Source organism: Cucurbitaria berberidis, assembly GCF_010015615.1.
Source record: "Cucurbitaria berberidis CBS 394.84 unplaced genomic scaffold K460scaffold_5, whole genome shotgun sequence".
In the NCBI taxonomy this organism is placed as follows: Eukaryota; Fungi; Ascomycota; class Dothideomycetes; order Pleosporales; family Cucurbitariaceae; genus Cucurbitaria; species Cucurbitaria berberidis.
In genome coordinates, this window is record NW_024468939.1 from 1 (window position 1) to 21433 (window position 21433).

At 48.1% G+C, this 21433-nt stretch overlaps 8 protein-coding genes across 8 annotated transcripts; 3 read left to right on the plus strand and 5 right to left on the minus strand.

Moving 5' to 3' along the window:
- Positions 1-991: 991 nt before the first annotated feature.
- K460DRAFT_294033 (uncharacterized protein) lies at positions 992-1506 on the plus strand (the record flags this gene model as incomplete). Its single annotated transcript, XM_040929468.1, has 2 exons — positions 992-1042; positions 1105-1506. The coding sequence occupies 2 exons, from the start codon at positions 992-994 to the stop codon at positions 1504-1506; spliced, it is 453 nt and encodes a 150-aa protein (XP_040783850.1).
- A 1613-nt stretch (positions 1507-3119) lies between these two features.
- K460DRAFT_294130 (uncharacterized protein) lies at positions 3120-4178 on the minus strand (the record flags this gene model as incomplete). The annotated part of the gene is made up of 1 exon (XM_040929473.1): positions 3120-4178. One exon carries the CDS (start codon positions 4176-4178, stop codon positions 3120-3122), a length of 1059 nt encoding a protein of 352 aa, XP_040783851.1.
- Positions 4179-7089: 2911 nt separating this feature from the next.
- K460DRAFT_358072 (uncharacterized protein) lies at positions 7090-8519 on the plus strand (the record flags this gene model as incomplete). The annotated part of the gene is made up of 2 exons (XM_040932083.1): positions 7090-7473; positions 7770-8519. The coding sequence occupies 2 exons, from the start codon at positions 7090-7092 to the stop codon at positions 8517-8519; spliced, it is 1134 nt and encodes a 377-aa protein (XP_040783852.1).
- A 222-nt stretch (positions 8520-8741) lies between these two features.
- On the minus strand, positions 8742-10165 carry K460DRAFT_408762 (ISP domain-containing protein; the record flags this gene model as incomplete). The annotated part of the gene is made up of 5 exons (XM_040937189.1): positions 8742-8752; positions 8863-9218; positions 9273-9454; positions 9511-9806; positions 9859-10165. 5 exons carry the CDS (start codon positions 10163-10165, stop codon positions 8742-8744), a joined length of 1152 nt encoding a protein of 383 aa, XP_040783853.1.
- A 1142-nt stretch (positions 10166-11307) lies between these two features.
- On the minus strand, positions 11308-13283 carry K460DRAFT_434384 (general substrate transporter; the record flags this gene model as incomplete). The annotated part of the gene is made up of 9 exons (XM_040938379.1): positions 11308-11701; positions 11777-11918; positions 12001-12149; positions 12205-12280; positions 12339-12477; positions 12541-12633; positions 12693-12913; positions 12967-13143; positions 13196-13283. The coding sequence occupies 9 exons, from the start codon at positions 13281-13283 to the stop codon at positions 11308-11310; spliced, it is 1479 nt and encodes a 492-aa protein (XP_040783854.1).
- Positions 13284-13665: 382 nt separating this feature from the next.
- Positions 13666-14485, minus strand: K460DRAFT_419377 (YjgF-like protein). The gene is made up of 3 exons (XM_040938003.1): positions 14235-14485; positions 13973-14184; positions 13666-13916 (listed from the first exon to the last, which is right to left on the minus strand). The coding sequence occupies exons 1-3, from the start codon at positions 14302-14304 to the stop codon at positions 13740-13742; spliced, it is 459 nt and encodes a 152-aa protein (XP_040783855.1). The 5' UTR covers positions 14305-14485; the 3' UTR covers positions 13666-13739.
- A 230-nt stretch (positions 14486-14715) lies between these two features.
- On the plus strand, positions 14716-16690 carry K460DRAFT_419378 (salicylate hydroxylase). Its single transcript, XM_040938004.1, has 3 exons — positions 14716-14900; positions 14959-15561; positions 15611-16690. The coding sequence occupies exons 1-3, from the start codon at positions 14815-14817 to the stop codon at positions 16338-16340; spliced, it is 1419 nt and encodes a 472-aa protein (XP_040783856.1). The 5' UTR covers positions 14716-14814; the 3' UTR covers positions 16341-16690.
- Positions 16691-18493: 1803 nt separating this feature from the next.
- On the minus strand, positions 18494-21164 carry K460DRAFT_369334 (uncharacterized protein). Its single transcript, XM_040933942.1, has one exon. It carries the CDS (start codon positions 21109-21111, stop codon positions 18883-18885), a length of 2229 nt encoding a protein of 742 aa, XP_040783857.1. The 5' UTR covers positions 21112-21164; the 3' UTR covers positions 18494-18882.
- Between the last annotated feature and the right edge of the window lie 269 nt (positions 21165-21433).

Consider the following 21433-nt stretch of genomic DNA (forward strand, 5'->3'; position numbering starts at 1 on the left):
AACCCTAACCCTAACCCTAACCCTAACCCTAACCCTAACCCTAACCCTAACCCTAACCCTAACCCTAACCCTATTAATAATATTATTAAAGCTAGCGTAAAAGCGCTCTAGCAGTAGCAGGTAATTATAATTATAATTAAATTTATCTTATAAGTAAGTAAAGTTGTAATTTATACTATTAATAAGCTTATTATATAGCTTACTGCAGCAATAGCAATGTAGCGTATAATTATAATTATAATATTAAGCTAGCTACCTGCTTTTTCTAATAATAACTTTACTACTAGCATTAGTATTGCTATTACTTAATAAGCTTTTATTAAGCTTTTTAAGCAATAATTCTACGTTAAATAAAAATACTATAGCCTACTATAGTAGATTATTAACTTTAAAATTATTGCTTAAAAATAGTAATAAAATTTAAGCTAAATTGTACAACACTATACCGCGCAGTAGTAATAGTAATAAAAGTAGTAATAATAATAATAATAAAAATAGTAATATTATTAACAGCAAAATTATTATTAAAAATAGGTATATAGCCTACTAAATAGTATAAAAAATAAACTATAAGCAATAAATTGTATTAACTGCGCGTAAGCTTTAAAACTATAATTTTATTATTAATACTAGATTGTTAATTATCTAATATATAATATAAGTTTTGTTATAGTTTTTAAGTACTTTTAGTTTATTAATTTATTACTAAAATTACTACTATTTTAATAGCGCAATAGTAGCATAGAACTAACAATAAGCGAGCCTTAGAAGGGTAGTAAATACTTTACTATTGGGGTAGTGCTTAACGTCTCCCCAAAGACGCCTCCTGTTGTAGTTTAGTGTGGTGCTACCCCCTAAGTTACGTGTTTTAGGTCTAGCGCAGGTGCCCTAAGCTCTCGTATACCCTCAATAGCAGATTGCACAATATAGACACCTTCGTCGACAAGCGATATTTCTACCGTTCGCTGATACTCCTGTTCGAAGCATGGAGATGGCAACAAACTGGATCCTGTCAACACCAGCATCTATAGCTAACTATCTCGTACGTAATGTCGATCGCCAGATTACGGTCACTGGTCGCTGACTTCGCACTCTATTCTACAGCAACAGGATGCGATTGCTCTAGACTATATTACCTTCGTCGCAAGCGAGAAAGTAACTATCTGCACCCGCTGTTGCACCGCAGTACCTGTCATGGGATTAGACACCCACCTACGAATAGCCCACCATGTTCCATCTAAACTGCGGCGAATGACGATAGCAAGATTTGACGGCGTGCCTGCTGCGCAATTCTTCAACGACCTAGTGCCTGGCCAGGGTGGATCGACGCCACTCCTTTATTTTCCTCCACCTGTGCCTGGATTCTGTTGTCCACGCTGTACAGATTTTAAGACAATCAACTGGGGTCAAATGAGAAGACATGCAAAAACGGAACATGATATCAGCGCTTCCGAATGCGTTCAAGACCAATCGAAACATACTGTATGTTTGCGCAAGAGAACATAAAGTGAGACGACAAACCACTGGACAAAGGGGAGGTCGAAGAGCGAGACAGGAACAACCAGCATCTTACACACGATGCCAAAGCAACGCGCTAGGGAACTTTGTGAAGACCCATTGATGATACTCAGTGTCGTGCGTTGCGTTGTTGCGCCATTTCAAGACTTACAAAAAGTGCGGCAATCTGTAAGTGCGTGCATTGGTAGTTTCAAAGAACATCACACAGTCCTTGAGAGCTGAGCGCCGCTCAACCATCAAGGTGATTTGGTTCACACGAACGAAAGGCCTCTTGAATTCGATAGAACTTCAAAAGGATCTATCAAAGGGAACGTTGAGTCTGTACACTATCCCATTCAACACATGCAGATAATCCATCGATAAATGTTCTAACAATCGTGTTCAACTGTCAAAACCCGTATTGTGCTTACCGCTTTGGCGCACGTTCGTTAAGAGCTGAGAACTCAACCCTTAAAGCCCGAGCTCTGCTTACATACTACCGTCTCAACGCACGGTTGTTGAGAGCTGTTGAAAGCTTAGGCGGGCTTGTGGATATTGGTACCGTATTGTTGTCGGAGTGCCCTGACGCCTCTGACACTGTAGGAACTTCTTCACTGGTCCATCGTCAGGACAGCTTCAAGTCCAAGTGCGCAGCTGGCTTCGTCGCGGGAGTTGGCTCGTTGTCCGTGTTGCCTGAGGTGATGTAGGTAGATCGCGGGGGACACGTCGCAGGAGGGGGAATCGGTACAAGACTGCACCAGCTTCCCCTTCCACTGCGGTACTTCGAGGTGCTGGTGGATCGCGTTGTCAATAATAAACAAGGAAAAGGTAGCTATGAGCTTAAGAAAGAATGGCTTCGCGTTGACGACGGCAGATTGACGCGGTTGGTGTAGCTGGCAGCAAAGCTAAGCGTACGCGACGGCTGCCTTGCGGATAGGCCTACAAAGATACTAGTAAGTGCTAGCATCAACGCCTATCCCGTATCTCCGTTAGCGGCCTCATCACCAATTTCGACCCTATCAAGACCCAACCACTCCAGCCTGAATACCAGCCAAACGCCTTGGCTAAACCTACAAAGTACATTTTCTGACCTTGAGAGCCATTTCAGACCGATTGGCAGTGTGTTCGTAGAGCCCGGTTGGTATTCAAGGCAATTCTTACAAGGTTCTTGCGTGATGTGGATCGGCTTGGGTGACGCGGATGTAACATGGGTAATGCGATAGGAAATATGGCACCCGCGCATCAAAGAACCTCACGGCGCTGAAATTCAGGACTTGTAGTACCTAAAGGATATATACACAACAGGTAGGGGAAGAGGTATGGGGTCGTCGCTGGTACGACGCGCAAAAGTATGGAGATAGTATGAAGGTGCACTTTACACTCAACATAGTTAGATTACAAGAATCTTCTCCAGGCCTACGCCTCCTCTTCGCCCCATCCGCATCGCTAGTTGCGGTCCTTTCCTGCATCTAGCCCATGAGCTTCAGAACAAATCGGTTATGACGAAGCAATTCCATCTCCAAACTAGGTCCGCAGCATGGCTGGACTCATAGCTGGTATCTGGTCGTATGACACGAACCGTCTTCTGGTGTAGACATATTACATTGCCCGAGTCCGTCACTTCACCCTATCTTTTGCCGCTTCCTGTCCCCCTTGACGGGCTCGAATTCGGTATCATTGGATGACGGCGTGGGCGGAAGCGAGACGTAGGCAATACTCGATGCCACGGAAGCAGAAGCCTTGGACGAGGCACGACTCTTGGCCATGGTGGCCTTGATCTTGGGATATCTATCCCTGAAGGACTTGAGTGCTGCCTTGAGCGACTGTAATCGTGCGTCAAGCGCATTGTCAATGTGATTCCAGAGTATTGCCCTCGCCTCAACGAGGTATTTCTCGTTGCGCAAGGTGCAGTCGTAGATGCTCTTCATGTAGTATCTCGTCGCGCCCATGGCATCCACCTCCCGCCAGTGTATCCATATATTGACCGCCTGAATGTCACACGTCAGCGAGATGTGCGAACTTTCGAGCAGTGTCGAATGTCGTGTATAAGCCGTCTGATAGAATTCGTCGAGGTACCGGACGATGGTGGCGCCGTCGCGAGCGCTTTGGGCGTGCGCAATCATGTGGGATTCGCCCGTGGCGGGCTTCCACTGCGATGTCAGAAAAGGGAACATGAGGCTAGAATTCAGTGTAAAGCTGCCCAAGGCTTCCTCTTCTTCGACACTAAAAGCCGTGGCCAATTGGGGATCGACCGACAAGGCTTGGTGGTTGGAGAGGTATCCAATGGCCGTATCGGGCTGGGGCTGCGACAGCCGGACGAGGTCCTTTCCTGGTGGCACAGGTGGGAGGAAATCGCGTGAGAGGTTGAAGTTGAGCTTGCTCGATAGTCTGGGCACCGCATTGAGGGCTGTGGGGTCATCCTCGCCAGCGAAGAGAAGCAGCGGCTCCACCTTGCGAATGCCCGTACTCTCATTCTCCAGCGACGCCGCCAGCCGTGTCTGCACGATGCGCCTTGCATTCGGCGACGGCGGTTGAGTCCGCGCCCGCAAGAGGACATGGTCGACGTGCTCCTGGAGCTCGTGTGGGAGCGCCCGAGCCGCATCTACCTCGATATTGTATGAGCGAAGTGTGGCGCGGTTGTCCCATGCGCTGCGTGTCGGCGAGCCCGAACGCGACGACATGGATGGCGGTGGCGGCGGGGACGAGGTCAGAGAGGAGTCGCGCGTGTGTTGGGAGAGGTTTTGGAGCGTGAGCGGAAGCGTGCAGCCTAGGGGAGGAGAGTCGACTTTGGGTGGGCTTCGAGCCGGGATACTGCAGGCGCGGCGTTTGGCCGGCCGAGGAGCGTCGTGGGCAGCGTTGCCAGCGTCCGACGCTGTTGCAGTGCTGGAGGAGCGGGTGCGCTTTGCCATGTAGTGACACTAAGGATGCGAACGACCGAGGGCATGCGCATGCGCATGCGCAGGTACGTGTGGGTGATAATGAATTGGTGTCTTGTTGTTGTTGTTGTTGTTATTGATGATGTTGATGTTGCCAAGCTTCCAGCTTCTTGTCGGAGTTTGATAGTCCTTACTGCCGAAGCTATGGGGCGCGGGCGAGATTACTAAGCACTTACCAAGACACTAGCCTAATCAGGGTAGCCATATGTAACAGCTACGAAGCTCGGCAAGCTCTTACATGACCATGTTATCCCCAGTACCAAGCTATCGATCGAACATGGTTATTCATGTTTGGAAGACTTCATACCCGCCCCTCTCCGCCTCGATAATGGTGACGAACGGACCTTAGACCACTTTCGGCTGAGGCCAATGGGGAAAACCGAGCGCTCAACGTTCTGCAGCAAGCTCCAACCCACGTACTTTACCCGCGCCTGCACCAGGATCAATCTGTCTCTAGCATGCGGTGCGGTGACATAACGGCCGTCGTAATGCGAAGATTCAAATGCCGGTTTCCCTAATAATGGTAGTTCTTACTCCATATGGGTATGTGCAATGCTTTGGCTGGCAAAGCTATTGGTATCTTACGGCAGGAACTTCACTCATTACTTCGCTTGAGTTGACTAGTGGGACGTGAACGTGTGTCTCTTAGGTATTAGGGGAAGGGCGTTCCTTCGTCAAGGCAAGCCGATTATGGTCGCAGCTGAGGACACGGATATCCGAAGGTGAGGCTTGGGGAGAAGAAGGGGAGATAACAAACTAGGAAAAATTCGGTGGTGTTACCCAGATACTCGTCAAGCAAGCGTCTCATCACGTCAGAACTCAACATGCAAGCTGTTTTGAAGCCTCTCTTGTTGCTACAGTTATCGGTTCCAAAATCCAAAACAGGAATTTTCATTTCTTACCCGCGCTGCAGAGAGCTTCTTTTCGGCGTCACTAGCAATATGAACCCACTAACTACAGCTATTTGGTCTTTACTTTATAATACTCCTTTCCCCTCGTCGAAGGCTTTGACAATCCTGATTTCACTAGTCATGCAGTAACAAAGCGGTTCGCTTGCAATAGAGTTGATATTGCAACAACTCAACATTAATTATCGTCAGTATAGCCATCCATAGGCCGAATTTCGACGCTCGTATGCCTTTCGAATCCATTGCTTAGAAAGGCAAACTTGTCTTCCGTGTTCCTTATTTGCATTCCAGACCGAACACCACTGCTGCAGCTAAGGTTACAGAGTGAAGAGCCGCATCTGCACAGTAGTGCAGGAGACGTTTAGATTTCTGGCCAAACGTCCGAAGATCTGTAGTATTAGGATCCTGTAACTGTGCAACACGTGAAACACAATGCAAAGATGATAGGAATGGGGCTATAGAAGCTGTCTAGGCTTTAAAGTAAGTACAAACATCCCTGTGTTTAAGCACGCATAATTTCGAAAAACAGTGCTTACTATAGCAATAGCAGAAGTTCTGCTGAGGATAGCTGAGAGGGTAGTTTTAGCTAAGACTAAGTTAGCTTTATAAGGTATATTTTGTTTCTATAGCGTAAGTTACCCTGGATAATTAATACAAAGAATACAGCCTCTAGCAGTAAGAATCGCGTTTACACAGAGGAGCTCCTAAATATGTCTACTATTAGTTTATAAAAAGGGATATAATCTTGTATAAGCTTATTTAAAAATTATATAAGGATAGTAGACCTAATAATATTGTTTTATAATACCTGCAGTTTGCCTAGCTTTCTCTAGGCTAAATATTCTAGCTAAAATAAAAATAAGCTTTATTTATTTCTATATTTAAAAGTAAGTTAACGCTAGAGCAGATTATACAATACAGTAAAAGAATTTAGTATAAAATTATAGTTTAGGTACTATACCTAGCACTTTAATACAGTATTAAAGCAGTAAAGTTTATACAATACTAGACTAGCTAAATAGATTATTAAAAAACCCTTGATAATTACTATAAGTAGACTATAAGTTTTATTTATAAGTAAATAGTAAAGAAGTAAGAAATAAGCATTCTTATTACACTAAAGTTTTTTATTAAGACTACTTAAGAAGACTTAATGCAATTGTATATCTAAGCTTTTTTCTATTAATATACTTAGTTTTTAAATATAAGTTTTTTTTTTGCTTATATAATGCGGGGATATACAAAGTATTATAATAAATGCAAAAAATATAAGTTGCAGCAAGTAAAGTATTCTAAAAAAAGGCTATTATATACTTAATGCAAAAAAAAAATTATATATCTTAAATACAAAAAGCAGTTATAGTAGCTATTTTAAAATAAAGAAACTAGTGCTTTTTGTTTACAAGATAAACAGATACTCTCCAGACCTGCTCCCGAGCATGGCACTACAGAAAAGGCACCTGAGGTCAACGTTCTGCACCCTCTTAGCGGAATGCCCTCATGGGCAATACTTCCTCAAATCTCACCACAAAAGCCGTCATATCTGGTAGACTATTACTTTGGTCACATATGTAGACTGCTATCAGCATTCGATGGTGTGAAGAACCCATTTCGGACAACTCTCCTCGGAATCTGGCAAAAGTCGGCACTAATACACGCCTCCATAGAGACACTATCAGCCGCCAGTCTCGCGAAAACTGGACTTCTCTCGATTCAATCAGCTACGGCGAAAGCTCCGCGGCTCCGATATGAAGAAGAAGTCGAACCTGGAAGAAGCTCTACTCGCTCTACTCCTCATCGGCCCTGTGTCTTCGTGGTTCGATCCGAACGATTTTGGCGTTGCTCATTACCGAATGGCAACGTCATTGCTTAATCAGAAGCTCAGTCTAGATACTGTTGATCGTAGTATGGATGTGGATCTCAGCAATCGCTTCTTCTCAGAATCATTGGTGTACTGGTGGATGTTGCTTTGCTTTGCGCCTGCAACCTATGATATCACTTCTCCCGAGCTGCTGGATATTCAACACATCCACAGTTCGCCTATAGGGTCCAGGAGGCATCCACATCCGTGGACGGGCGCGACTACCTGGCTCTTCTCGAACAATTCCAGGAAACAATGGACAAACGGCTGGGTGGGCCGTACGGGCTATAGGCGTTGGAACGATGGTGGAGGTCCTTGGGGGAGTGGAGAGAGTTCAAAATCTGGCGGTGTTCGGTTGGATGCGGGAGCGGAGATCGGGTAACCAAGGCGTTATTCTTGTTGAGATGGGCGGGTTGAGAAACCATGGTTGAGAGCTGTAGACTACCCCGGGCGGAAGAAATTGAACGCGTACGTTGAGGATACTTTGAGAACTTTGAGAAGTGGACGGGCGCATCCGCTGAAGCCAGACTACTCTTTGGCAAGATCATGCGCCTTATATTCCTCCAGCGGTCCCGTCGACAAGCCAACGTGTTTCTGTCCAGAAGTCAGATAAATGCCGACCAGAATGATCTTAATAAAGCCACCGAGCTCGAGAACGAGCTTCTTTCCCTCTCCCTCGCAGAAGAGACCGAGTTAACCGACGCAGAAGATCCAGAAGTATCAACTGGAGACTTTATCAATGTAGCGGAGAGCTTCAAGTTCTGCGCATTACTATTGTTATACCGAGGGTTCCCTGATCTACTAGATGTACGGTTGAACGCAATTTCATACAACCAAATAGGTGGCGACAATGCTCAGACGAATAAGCTGAAACGTCAACAATGGCTCACCTCATCAGCCTTGCGTGCTCTCGAGCTCCTCGAAGATACATTGAGGCCATGCAGCCTCCAGAGCCTCCAACCCATACTTATGATCGTCATCGCCGGCGAACTACACTACCACCACCTCAGCAACGAGGGACCCGAATCAGGGGAGAATTGCGATGCTGCTCTGAACGAATACCTCGATGTACTCCAACAGTTTGAGCCCGAAGAGGGCTCGGCGGGGTTTGTTAGTCGTGGGCATCAAACTATTACAATGGCACGCGGTGAGATTCAGAGACGTGTTGAGCTGGGTAGTGTAGCGCTACCTAGTACAACGACGGAGCGCATGTTCAAGATAATCCGAGAGACGTATAGGTTGATGGATGAAGGGAGTGAGAATGTGTTCTGGGTAGACGTTATGCTTGAGAATAATTGGACTGCGGTATTTGGGTAATGTAGGTAGCGGACTAAAGCAGAGTCGGATAGAAGGAGGTAATAGGGAATATTAAAAGAGTCTAAGGAAGTTATTATTATATCAATACGCAATGCCGCTCTCTGCTCCATCTTATATAGACATATCATAAGTACTGTTATGAGGAAAACTAGAAGTGCGGCACCCGCTTCAACGCCTACTGTTGTGAAACACCTGGGCCTTCCGCGTCCAATTACGTTCCTTCTAATCGGGGACTACGCTCCTTGAGCATCCATGAGCTAGCCACGAAGGCTTTTGCGAAACTACCAAACGAGTTGATCGTGCTGACTACGGCCCGAATCACACACTCCTTGGCAAAACAGACGGTCCTCTTCAAGTTGCGCATCTTCTTGCCGAGCACGGCGAGCTGGCCAGATCTCACCGCCTCCATTCTGTTCCTGGGCTCGATGCTCATGGAGCTTGGACCGTAGCCATGACTGGAACTGAATTACTGCGTCCTCCATTCTGGGGTGAAGGGGCCCTGCAATGTAGGTATCTGTGTTCAGGTTGATCTGAACTCCGTTCCCGAGTACTTTGTCCTCTCTTTCTACCTGTTTGAAGAACTCGCAAGCATCGTTGAAGTCTTCGTCAGAGGCCGTCTTGTTGCGGAAGATTTGGTATGACATAATCGATGTTGTTGGTGACGTTGGTACTGCGGACATCATGTAAAAGAAAGCGCCACTGCATATCATATTATTAATTGAGTTTACGAGCCAATGCAAGGTTTCTGCTTACGAAATAGTCATAGTAGCATTGGGAAACAAGAACTGTGGAGCCGCTGGGATGACCACAGCATCAGCCTTCATGGAACCCTCCACATAATATTCGATGAAGTTTTTCTTAAAAGCTTTGGGAAAGTCGCCTTCGGGCTTCAAGAAGGAGGCAAAGCCAGGATGAGCAACGGAGCAGTGGTAGCACTAAGCAAAATGCGGTCAGATCATAACTCTACTCTTGGAGCCTAGGCTCGCCTTACCTCGTTATAGTTCTCGACCAGGGCCTTCCAGTTGAAATTTCCGTCCATTTTCCAGTCATGGTCGAAGACGTAATCGTCTAGGTTGAACTGATTCATCCTCTGCTGTTCGTCAATGCCGCCAAACTGGGAGCTCCAGGGGATTGGTTCAGGCGAATTGTCGAAGTTGACGTAGATGAAGCCCATTTTATCGATATGGGTGTGGATCTTGAAAAGTGAGAATTCCGACTTGTCAAAGTCCGGCAGGCTGTCGAAGCGTGGCGCCTTGGCCAGCTTGCCGTTGATTCCATACGACCAGCCTTTAGAGATGTATTAGCAGATATGTCGGCGCACTTCGGGTATCTAACTAACCATGGTATTTGCATGCTATTATCCTAGCCGTGCCGCTGTCTTGATGGATCAGAGGAAAGGCGCGGTGACGACAAACGTTAAGGAAAGCATTGATCTTGCCCTGCCTGTCCTTAATGACGAAGAAGGGATAGTTAGCCATTTCAAATCGGACATACTGCCCAGATTCGCGGAACCGGCTAGCATGTGTGATGAGCAGCCAATGGTTTGAGAAGATAGCCCTGCGCTCAAGGTCGTAGAAGGCCTGCTCGCGATACCAGGCAGCCGGCAAGGTTGACCCGAAGCTCTTCTCTAAGACTGTAGACGGCATAATTTGTTTTAATAAAATAGTACTACGGCTAGACTGTAGGGTGGATCGACTGATTTAGACCATCCTCGACCTATCTATTTGACGTCTTAATATACTCTTTGGTCTGCCGACCACGCTATAGACCTGGAGATCCAAGTGGGCGGCCGGCGACCGAGGAAACCGAGCTGGTCGGATTAAAGTGCTACAAGCGCACGGTGCGGAAAATACCTTATCTCTTCCCCGGGCATCTTCGATCTTCTAGCGGGCGATCAAGACGGCAGCGGGGTAATTTCTCGTTCTTGCAGGCCTCTTGCAGCAGACAGCGTAGCCAATGTCTGCGGAAGTGTACCTCCTCGAATTCGGTGGCCTACGCCTGGGACTAGAGTGCGACCCGTGAACGTAGTCACAAGCTTCTAACCATAGCCTCTGATTATGGAAAGGCATTTCACGTTAACATTATTAGGCCCTGATTCCACAGCCAAACTTGGGTTATAAAAGTACCCTCTACAGCATGTACCTCCTCCTCGTAGTGAAGTTAGAGCGAACTCTGACTGAAAATTGCTCGGTTTCGTCCCTGAAAAAGCCCGGATCTTTCCCATTGTGACAACGAGAGAGTTAGTCAGACCTTACTTCGGAGCAGCATCGTTACCATTTCTTACAGTTTACCCTTCCGTACGTATGCAAAGTATGCTCCACGCATCGGAGGCTGAAGTCGAATCAAAAAGATACCCCCGCGGCACCGGATTTACCTGATTTGCTATATTAACAAAGCTGAGCAATTGGCGCAAAGCTTTCCAATTAGATATAAACTAAGTAAGTTCCTTTCAAAGCTTTCTACCAAGCTTCCGCTAGCAACCGTCGCTTTTGAGCGGACTTTGAAGTCCGCCGAGTTTTGGCACAGTTGCTGATATCTACGAGAAGAACGAACTTGAAGGGCATAAAGTTCATGATGCGTACGCGATAAGAGTATTATATGGGAAATGGGAAGAGGAAAGTGCTCTTGCCGTAGTGTAGAAGCCCTTAGGTAGCCTGATGAGTACTGAAAGTGTAGACTAAGATACAGCAACTCCCTAGCTTAGTGTACAAACAGACTCTGCTACTCTATATCGTCGAATGTAGAGACTGCTGGAGAATGGAACGCCTACTACCGCTAGAGCACTCCGTTAGTAAAAGGATGGCGAAGACTTCTGGTCTGTCCGTCCAACACTTTTGACATCTTGGAGACTGGCATCCTTCCTATCGGCATCTGCTTCCGCTTCTTGAATACCATCAATGCCAATTCCTTCGTGGTGAACGACACCTTCAAATACCTGATCGAGCTCTTCCAGGGACATTCCCTTGGATTCTGGAAAATAAACCCACATTGTTACAATAATGACAACATTGAATGACGCCACGATTGCGTAGTATCGCCAATTGATGTGCTTGATGGCGATTGGCAGGGTATATTGGTTCATGCAGGAAAATGCGTATCCTAAAGCTTGGCTGATGGAAACACCTTTTGCGCGCTGCGAGAATTTGAGGATTTCAGGTGGGTACACGTACGCAAGGAGCAACCTGCAGTAGGTGCCGTGGGTTAGCGAAATGGTCTAGAAAGATGGTAAAATGATTCATCGATCTGGGAGAGCTCACCAAGACGTGGCCATCGCACCCATGAAAATGAACAGCATGAGTACAGAGCCAATCCCATAGCTGATTCTCCCAGTGTCTTCATAACCGTAGCCAAGACCAGCCATTACGGCTAGGCAAAGGGTCATCACACACGTTCCACCGACTAGAAATATTGTCAGCCATGTATGCACGTTGTCAATTCGGAAAACAAGCAGTCCATTAGGAAGACGACAATCAAAACTTACTGAGTACAGGCTTTCGACCAATCCTATCCGTTAGTGCACTACCAATCATCATGGAGATCCAGACCCAGATCGATATACCCAGGGAGAGCAGGAAAACCTGCTTAGTCGAGGTAATGCCAGCGGTGCCAATAATTAGTGTTTGAAAGTATCTGATACATTATATTAGCTCAGTCACAGTTCTACGAGAGATGCAGGAGGATATACGGGATTGTGTAGGCTCCAGTGATTTGAGAAAAGATAGCACAAAGACACGCAACACAGAATCTCTTGAAGTTGGCGACTTTTCATCGCTCAAGTTAGTGATGAATTAATATTACAAGAGAGGAATGATTACGAACTTGGCTTTATCAAAGACAACCACCCAGCCTCATTGAGCTTTTCATACTCTAAGGTTGAGCGAATTTCTTCAAATTCTTCGCGAACCAGGGGACTCTCGCGATTGCCACGCCCATGCAGCTTTGCTAGGATGTCCAATGCCTTAGTCGAACGTCATGTTAGTCTATCGTATGAGTAACAAGAGTGGAATTGCTCGAAACTCACCTTTTCATTCTTGCCTCTATGTATGAGATATCTCGGACTTTCCTCTAAGAGAAAGATGAATGGTATAGACAGCACTGGTAATAGACCCTCTCCCTGCTCAAGGACGTCAGATAGAGTCGAAGAGAAAGCCGCAGCCTAGTTGCCAAACGTACCATAACCAGTCCTCTCCAAGCCCAGTTGCTTGGAGAGGTGTATATGAAGATTCCAATGATATTGACTGGGATATTGAAAAGAAATACGAGCGACATAAGCGAGCCAACAAGAAGCCCTCTATGTTTTGGATGGGCGAGCTCGGTAGCCATGGATGTAGACGCGGTGACACTGATGACGATAGCTACGCCCAGTAGGAACCGACCTACAAGCAGAGCAGCGACTATGATCCTAAATGTCAGCTATAAGTCTCATCTATAATACCTGTAAACGTACCGCTGTGCGTCGCTACCTGGACGACGACGGAGATAATCGAAAAGAAAGATCCTAGGAACATCCCATTCCTTCGACCCACTCTGTCGATAATCTCGCCCGCAAATGGGCCTACGAAGAACGAGCCCGCGCTTACGATTGCTACGTGCAGTCCTAGCATAGATTCGTCGAGGTTGTAGTCTGGAGACGAGTGAGAAACAGGTACCCTGTACGCTGATAGCTCAAGTCTTACAGTTAATGAACTGCTTAAACAGTCGTAAAGAATTGACAAGATTGCCATCGTATGACATGGGGGCGAGGTTGCATATCGTCGCAGCCATAATTTTGGCATAGGTGATAGCAAGATGTCGATCCATTCTGAGTGTGATAATGGGTACGCTGTACCGTCAACAGACTAGACGGAATGGATGGAGAGGATGTAGGAATAGTAGAAATTGTCTTGCTTTGAGGTATCTAAAGGGGTACGAGGCGATATCAACTCGGAGACCCCGCTACGGGAAATACTTGCATGTATTATCCAGTTGGGCGCGCATCATTACAAGATAAGAAGCCACCCCTCGCTGTCTCTGCTGTAGCTGAGCTACTAGCCTTGGCTATAAATTAGTCGCCCCATGGACAAGGGTGACCCCATGGGGAATCGAGTCACATGCAACACTTGGAGATCAAGCTGACAGCGAATCATATTCAGCATTTACAAATTTTCCGTCTTAGCTCACTACTTGTCGAGCACGATACAACATTGTTGCATTATGATCTACTTGCTGCTTATAGGGTGTTCATCGGTTCTCTCCGGGAAGATACGCCTCAACGCTAATCTCGATGTGCAAGCTCGGATGGAAAAGACTTTGAACCCCCACTCCAACCCAAGCTGGTTTCGTGCTCCCTAGGCGGACTCTAGCTTTATCGAGCACTATGTCCATCAGACCGGGAGCCGAAATCTCGAACGTGTTGATCTATGCCTCGTTAGTAATCACCACAAACGCCAGAGTACAACTTATTCAGTCTTTACCTTGTAGATGTGCTCCCACGCATCATCGCCCAAACCTGCTACTTTCAGAGCTTTATCAACATGCTCGAAAGCCGTTTCAACTTCCTCTGACAAATTCTCTGAGACTGTGCCATCGTCACGGATTCCGACTTGTCCCGCCACGATGATAGTGCGCGCATTTGGAGGCAAGATAACAGCATGTGATATCCCCATTCGAGCAGCGGCTTCCTCCCCTGTTGTTTTTATTAATCCCTGACCATAGCTTGGGAGCGGAGCCCAGTACCTGCTCCAGGCCAATTACGGAATTGGAAACCGTGCGCGCATAACTTTGAAGATCTATCGTCTGTGACCATGATTGCGGAGATGAGTTGTCGGAGAGTTGCAAGCCTTCGACAGCTTTTCACTCGGGTGTAGGCTCAAAGACGCGAGCTGCCTCTCAAGTACCCAGTACGCCCGAACTAACTGAACCGCATCAATTTTTGATTGGCTCCGATAACTTGTCTGATGATGCGTTCCTGTGCCTCACCCACACACGGGTTTACAATGCCCTGATAGCAGCACTGACGATTTCTTGACTTGGGGGTGGAGACATGAACAACAGGTGCGGCAGCCAATAAGAAAAAAACCCGGTAGTATCTGGGGTGCCGCCAAATGTCCCTGCCCCTGCCACGCACCCGCATTTCGTAAGGCAACATACGGAATCGTTCCGATAACAACGATGCATATTCCGCGCAGGTGGCGCGCAGTCCGCGAACACCGCGCCGAAACACCTGTAGCCTACTGTTTACATAAGGTTAGTATATTAGCCTTTCTTTGATGTGTATCACCGAGCAGTCAACGAAAAATCAAAGTTCTATCTCAACATGACAGATAAGAAATTGCGAGTCGTTATTGTTGGTGCCGGATTCGCTGGTCTGACCGCCGCAATTGAATGCCAGCTCCGTGGCATGTAGGGCCACCCTAAATATGCCGCCCTTTTTGCAATCGAATGCTAATATGATATATAGGCAAGCCATCCTGGTCGAAGCTTATCCTGGCCCTACTTCCCACGGAGACCTACTCGATTTCACTGAGAACGCGGGACGAATATTCAAGAGTTGGGACAATGGCAGAGTTGGCAGAGCTATTTTCGAAAGCGGAGTTACAGCTGCCAAAACCATGCAATTCTACAACCAGGAAAATGTTTTGCTGCGGGTTGATGCTTGGCCGCATGGAGACCAAGTCTACGCGGGCCACCGAGGCACTATGCACAGAATAGTGTTTGACTACGCAGTCGAGGTCGGCGTTGAGATGCGGTGTGGAAAGAGGGTTCTGCAATATCTAGACACGGAGGATGAGTGTGGCGTGACGATTGACGGCGGTGATAAAATTCTGGGCGATGTCCTGATTGCTGCTGATGGACCAAGGTCGCTAGCTCGTTCGCAGTTACTGAAGCTCCCCGAGGGACGTGTGAATAGCGGATATGCAATCTTCAGGGCATACTTTGAGGTTTCTGATTCCTTCAAGAGTAATCCAGCTTTGGAGGAACTGGCAAAGGAAGATGAAGATGTGGTGCGGTTTTGGGTGGGACGTGATATGCACGGCTTCATTTACACTTGGAACAAGGGAAGGTATGTTATACTATCGTTATTGCTATATATTCTTCTAACGCCGTTATAGGGATTGTGCGTGGGTCCTCACGCATCTCGACGACGCCAACATTGGCGAGTCGTGGTCTTTTCCAGGCAAGAAAGAAGATGTCCACTCTTATCTAACCCAAGCCGGATTCCCGAATGTCTGGCATGAGATCGTGGAATTGACACCTGAGAGCCGTCTCATCGATTACAAGCTTGTCTGGCGGGACCCGCTAAAGACCTGGGTCACAAGCTCCAAGCGTGGGGTCGTTATCGGCGACGCCGCACACTGTCATCTTCCAACATCGGCCCAAGGAGCTTGTATGGCTGTTGAAGATGCGGCTACTATTGCAATCTGTCTGCAAAAGTCAAATGGCAATGTGCCTCTTGCTTTACAAGTATTTGAACGCATCCGCTTCAACCGCTCCCACACGATCCATCAAGCGTCTATATTCACGCGGAACATCTACCATAAAAATGACTGGTCACTTGAAACAGTTCAGCAGAATCCAGATTCCCTGGTAATGCCATTAATGGACTGGATTTTGGATTTTGATGCGAAGAAGACAGCAGAGGATAATTTTGAGCAGCTCGCGAGCGATGTGAAGAGCGGAAGAGAAGGGAGTATTGAGGAACTGGCTCTTCCAGCTGGAGGTGATTACAACGCAATGAACATAAGTGCTACGGATCAGTTCATAAGTTCAACTGGGCGCGATCATCATGTTCAGTTATCGAGCGTTGCAGCTGCCACTCAAGCTTTACCTCTGAAGATATAGCTTCATTTAGTAAATCCATTAGTCTGTGAGAAACCTAGCCACATGTAAATTCCTGCTACTAGTAAATTTACGTTTTGGTATGCTCTACAGACTAACTTATAAGCGGAGGTCACAGCTTACAGTATACTACATATTGGTAGGAGCACAGGCTTCTCGGGTAACAGCAGTAGTTACGCACATGGGAAGTGGTGGGGGGCAACAGCTCTTTCCAACTGCAGGAACAGTACCCTAGCTCCCACAGAAGAAGGAACGAGACACGAGAGCAAGGCGCGAGCATGATTTCGGGTACGGACTAAGCAAATGGTAGAATTCATTGAGCATTCCTCGTGTAAAGGTAAACGTCGACAAACCACCCGTATCCAGCTAGAAATTGTTCGGAGAGGATCGTTATGCCATGCCTGCTTTATGAACATATTCGTTCAAAGCCGATGCTAATAAGAATGAGGCTTGCTTCATCGGACCTTATTGAAACACTAGTATGGATCCCGACTTAGAAGACAAAAAAGTAGGCATTGGCAGATGCAAGGCAGCAGCTCCTTGAACGTCGGATCTCGGCATACTTCCCTATACGTGACGGGGGAATTCTTCGCACGGCGTAGCTGTGGCACAGCTTCAGGGACGTATTGTATGCTGGTTGACCTTTTGGGTGCGGCGGCAGGTGAGAATTTCTGGTTGCCGAGGATATTCTCTTGATCGAGTAGGAGATTCTCGTCGTCGAGCAGGATATCCTCGAGGTCAAGCAGGAGATATTCGTCCTCGACCAGAGATTTCACAGCACTGAGCCGAGAGTTAGAGTCCTTGAAGAAGGCATCGCGCTGGTTCGCACGCAGCCGGCTTTGCTGGGCGCGCTCAAGCCTCTTTATGGCTTCTAGTGAGGAAGGAGTCTCCATGGCGTGCGTCTATGGCTCGAAGTTGTGGTATGGTTGTAGTTGATTGGGTGTTGGCTCTCAGGGATGTACGAGAAGTTGAGTCTTTGGAGGTGCAGCAAGATGTGTGCGAGATGCAATTTTTAAACTCTACGTGGCATGTTGAAGGTCTTGCAGGCTGTATTGCCTAAACCACGGTTACGAATCTTGGATTATGATTACCCTTGTAGCTAGTGGGTTCCAAGCTGCGTACTATACCCTTCCAGTGTGAAGACCACTTCCGAGTGCTCGTTCCATGGTTCAAAGATTGCTGAAGTTCACAATGACCATGATTCGGCCGGCGCGGTGGTACTGGCAAATCACTGTGTGTCCGATGGAAGAACGTCAGCAAAAGAATCCAGCATATTCCACGTGAGTTCAGCACCATGAAGCTATTGCGGATATCGTACTGGGGTCAAAGCCCAGTAACCTCAGCGATCCTACTACATTCTCACGTCCCCAGGCACATCGGGAATATATCCGCCCGTGGATGCGCCCAGTCGTGAACTCTGCTGCCAAATGGGGCGCGCTCCCTATCCATCGTAGTATTTTCCTCGAAGCTCGCAGTATATATCCATGGGAAGGCTTCTAAACGTGTTGTAGAAGCCCGAACTGCATAGTGTTATCGGCGCTGTGGAGCGTATACGTAGGATCGGCCCTGCTCGTGCGAAGCGCTGGCAACAGGCAGTTCTCAAAGGTCGAGATTGTAGTTTTCATAGCGATCGAAGTTGGTATGCATGACGACGGCGTCCATAAGTTGAAAGCATTGTTATTCTGTCGTGTACCTCGTAGGCGGCAGAGAGAGCGCGGCATTAGGTCCGTGGTGTTGACGTCTCCACCGGGGCCGGGCCGCCGGGGATGAGAAACGCGATGATTTGCGCTAGCCGAACCAGGTGCCGAGGCCCCGCGACGCGAAGCACGACTGGGGAGGGGCGTTGCTTCACCAACATGATACACGAATATCTTTTGTCGCTCATTGCGTCCTCGCTATCTTTGACGCGCCTACTTTCTGGAACCCATGGAGATGAGGCTAGAAAAAGCGCGAGCGTGCCGGCAAACTCGCCTTGGTCTAGGTACGTCAAGCTTGCCGCTTCAACTGGCAGAATCGCGCAATACTGATTCACATTCCCTATCTCAGCTTGAACACCCGCACCCCAACCTCACCAGCGATGACTCGGACGTCGAGCTTGAATCCGCGCACACACCACCGTCACGGCACCTTTGCTCTCAACCTTGTAGCCACGAAATAACCGTCTCACCGCTATCGATGGGGCCTGCAACATCTTTCCGCTCCATTCTATACCCAACCTGCCGTTATGACTCGACTGCTTCCGCAATCATTTCGTCCCGCGCGCTATTTCGACACATACAACGGAGCGGCCATGGCCAAGCGAGTGAGCAGGGAGATTAGGGAAAGATGCACCCTAGTGCGAGGAGCTGGAATGAGATCGAGCTGTGCAGTTCCAGCATGCCGTCAGCGTCCAAAACATATCCACGAATTCTTCGGCGAAATGATCCTCTGTTGGCGACTGTTGCGCATCGTAGCCTTCCCTGCTATTGCCCTACGCATCCTCAGTGTTATGCAACAGCACCTCCGGCGGGTTCATAGAGCAGATCCATGTAAGCTGTTGGGCTGTCTAATTCTCCCCAACAGTCCCTCTCGTTAAGGTATCGAAGAAGGCTGCATCAACACCCTGGAACGCCCAATCGTCTATACTCGCCGCCAGCCCTGGGAACTGCAATTGCTGCTGATGGATATTCTCTTCTGGGCTACTAATAGCAAGGGCTGTTTGCGACACTGTCATCGATTGCACATCAGGTATCGCTAGAAAGGGACCTGCTTGGGCGTCTTGGTAGAGAGCCTCACCGAAGCCAGCGGCAGACAATAGGTGATTGGCCACATGGACAGAGCCCGGAATGTCAGCTGGCACAGGTTGTGGGACATTCGGATCGGTTGGCCAGTTCTTTGTGATGCCCTCGCGGCCGATCTTGATGATGCCAAAGTAGGGAATGGAGAGTTGAAGCTCGCCGCTGTGCTCTTCAAGACGACTCAAAGCGTTGTGGGCAGAATGGCCCTCGCCGCGGGCCGCACCACTTTCAACTTCTAGCAAACAACGCAATTGCTCGGCGCTCTTGTGGGTAAGGCTGTCATTTGTGTGCTTTCCCATTTCGTCTAGATTCTCGAGAAGCTGTCCGACCATGGCGCGATCACCGATTCGCTGATGTGCCCGCCAGTCCTCGACTTCTAGCCTATGACTGTCGATATGAGCTAGAAGGATGGTCATGCCCGCCATCAATGCGAAGAAATCACCGGTACGACAGAAGATAGTGACCATATGGCGATTGAACTGGCGAAACCTGATGAATCGAGTGAGTATCTCGCGACAAGCATTGACGCAGGTTATCTTAGCATATGCGTGATAACTGTTCTCTTTGTCGCAGCGTAGGAGGTATGGAAGGTGCAAGAGATGCACAAGGTTGTAGTGGTGGAGCTGGTTAGAAAGTCGCATCGTTTCCCAGAATGCTTCCTGGGTGTTTGGTTGAAGTGTAGTAAAGTTCGGGGGCGACCAATATCTATCTGGGAGGGCCTTCGTAACGCTAAGGAGCTCTCGATCGAGTTCTCGTGTTGTGGTGAAATCCCGAAGGAAAGGCTCGCGTCTGTTACGATCGATGATGCGTCTCGCGATAAGGGTATGCACCCGCTCGAGTTTACAACCTGGCTTCTCGCCCGGGATTTCGTTCTCCATGTTGGTCTCGTGTCCGCCATGTGGGAGCCCAAGCATGAGACTCAGATGGCTGTCCATATAAACGATACGGAACCACATGAATTTTGGGTTCATTTGGGCACTTGCGTCGAGGAACTTGGCCGGCGGCGGATTTGGATGATCAATCTTCATCAGCTGGGCGAAGACCATGGCCTTCCTGAAAGCCAGCCACGCCCGTCGCAGGTTACCACCATTGAAGTGAAAGACACCTTCGAGTATAACACACTCAAGACCTTCGATGCAGCCAACAATCCTATCGTTCGTAGTTACCAACCGTACTGCCGTGTCCACCAACCTTTCCATGACTACCACGGGGTCTTCTTCAAGACTACAAGTATACTGCGATCGAAAGTACTGCAGGAACAAAGCGAAGATGATCATCCGTTTCGCTACTAGGACCAGTGGTGTTGTGGAAGGGTCAGGGATCTTGGCGATATCATTGACGAACTGGAACGCCTCGTGCTCAGGGCGATCGCCCGACTTCGTGAACCACTGATGGCAATAGAATGTAGTGATGTAGTCCAACTTGCAAAAGATATCGATGTCTTGTTGCGAAGGAAACGCCTTGACTAGTTCTTCGGAAACCTTCCTGGACTCGTCCGTCATGCGACCAGCGACGTTGCTTGTCCTAATACATGATTCTGCTGGAGTGTTGACAGCACACGACTGAGGCGAGACATCCAACGAGCCATGAAATTGGTGGTCGCCATGGGATTGGTAGTCGCTATTCGGAGTGAAGTAGCCCGACCTCTTGTGTGCGGGCAGCCTGGGCGCAGCTAGAGCGATATCTCTCTTGACATTATGGCTGACTTCAACTAGTTGCTCGAGAAGTCCTTCCACCCTCTGGATGCGACTGAGAACGGTGTCGCCATTGCTCTCCGCCTGGAGCTGGAGTTCTCCTTCCGGTTGGTCTTGGCCTATACATGCTGCGCCACGACGGCGACAGGCAATGCACACAGTCTCTGACGTGGCATCAAATATACACTTGACTTTTCGTTTCTTGCAGTGCCAACAGCTCTTGGTTCCCTTCCGAAGCTTTCGGCGCTTAGTGTCGGCCTCTGGGCTCGTCGAGTACTCCGCCTCGTTCTCGGGTTGATCCATTGTAGGCGTTTTGGTGGAGTGTAACGTTAGACATGAGATTACGAGGGCAAATAATAGATGGGGGGGGGGGGGGGCGTGATGGCCTGCAACGAACAAAGGTCCGCCGACTCGGCGGAAGGTTCAGCGGCGGCTGACAAGGGCCCACGTTTCACCGGGAATCCCCATCAACCCGCGCCAGGAAAAGATTGCTTGAGAGTTTATTGAGAAGCATTTATCTCGTCGTAAGAGATGTCTTAGCTACTTGATCTCAACTATAAGACTACTATACTACCGGCTCTAGGTAGATTCGCAGAGTGAAGAGCGTGTGTGACATCTGATTGGC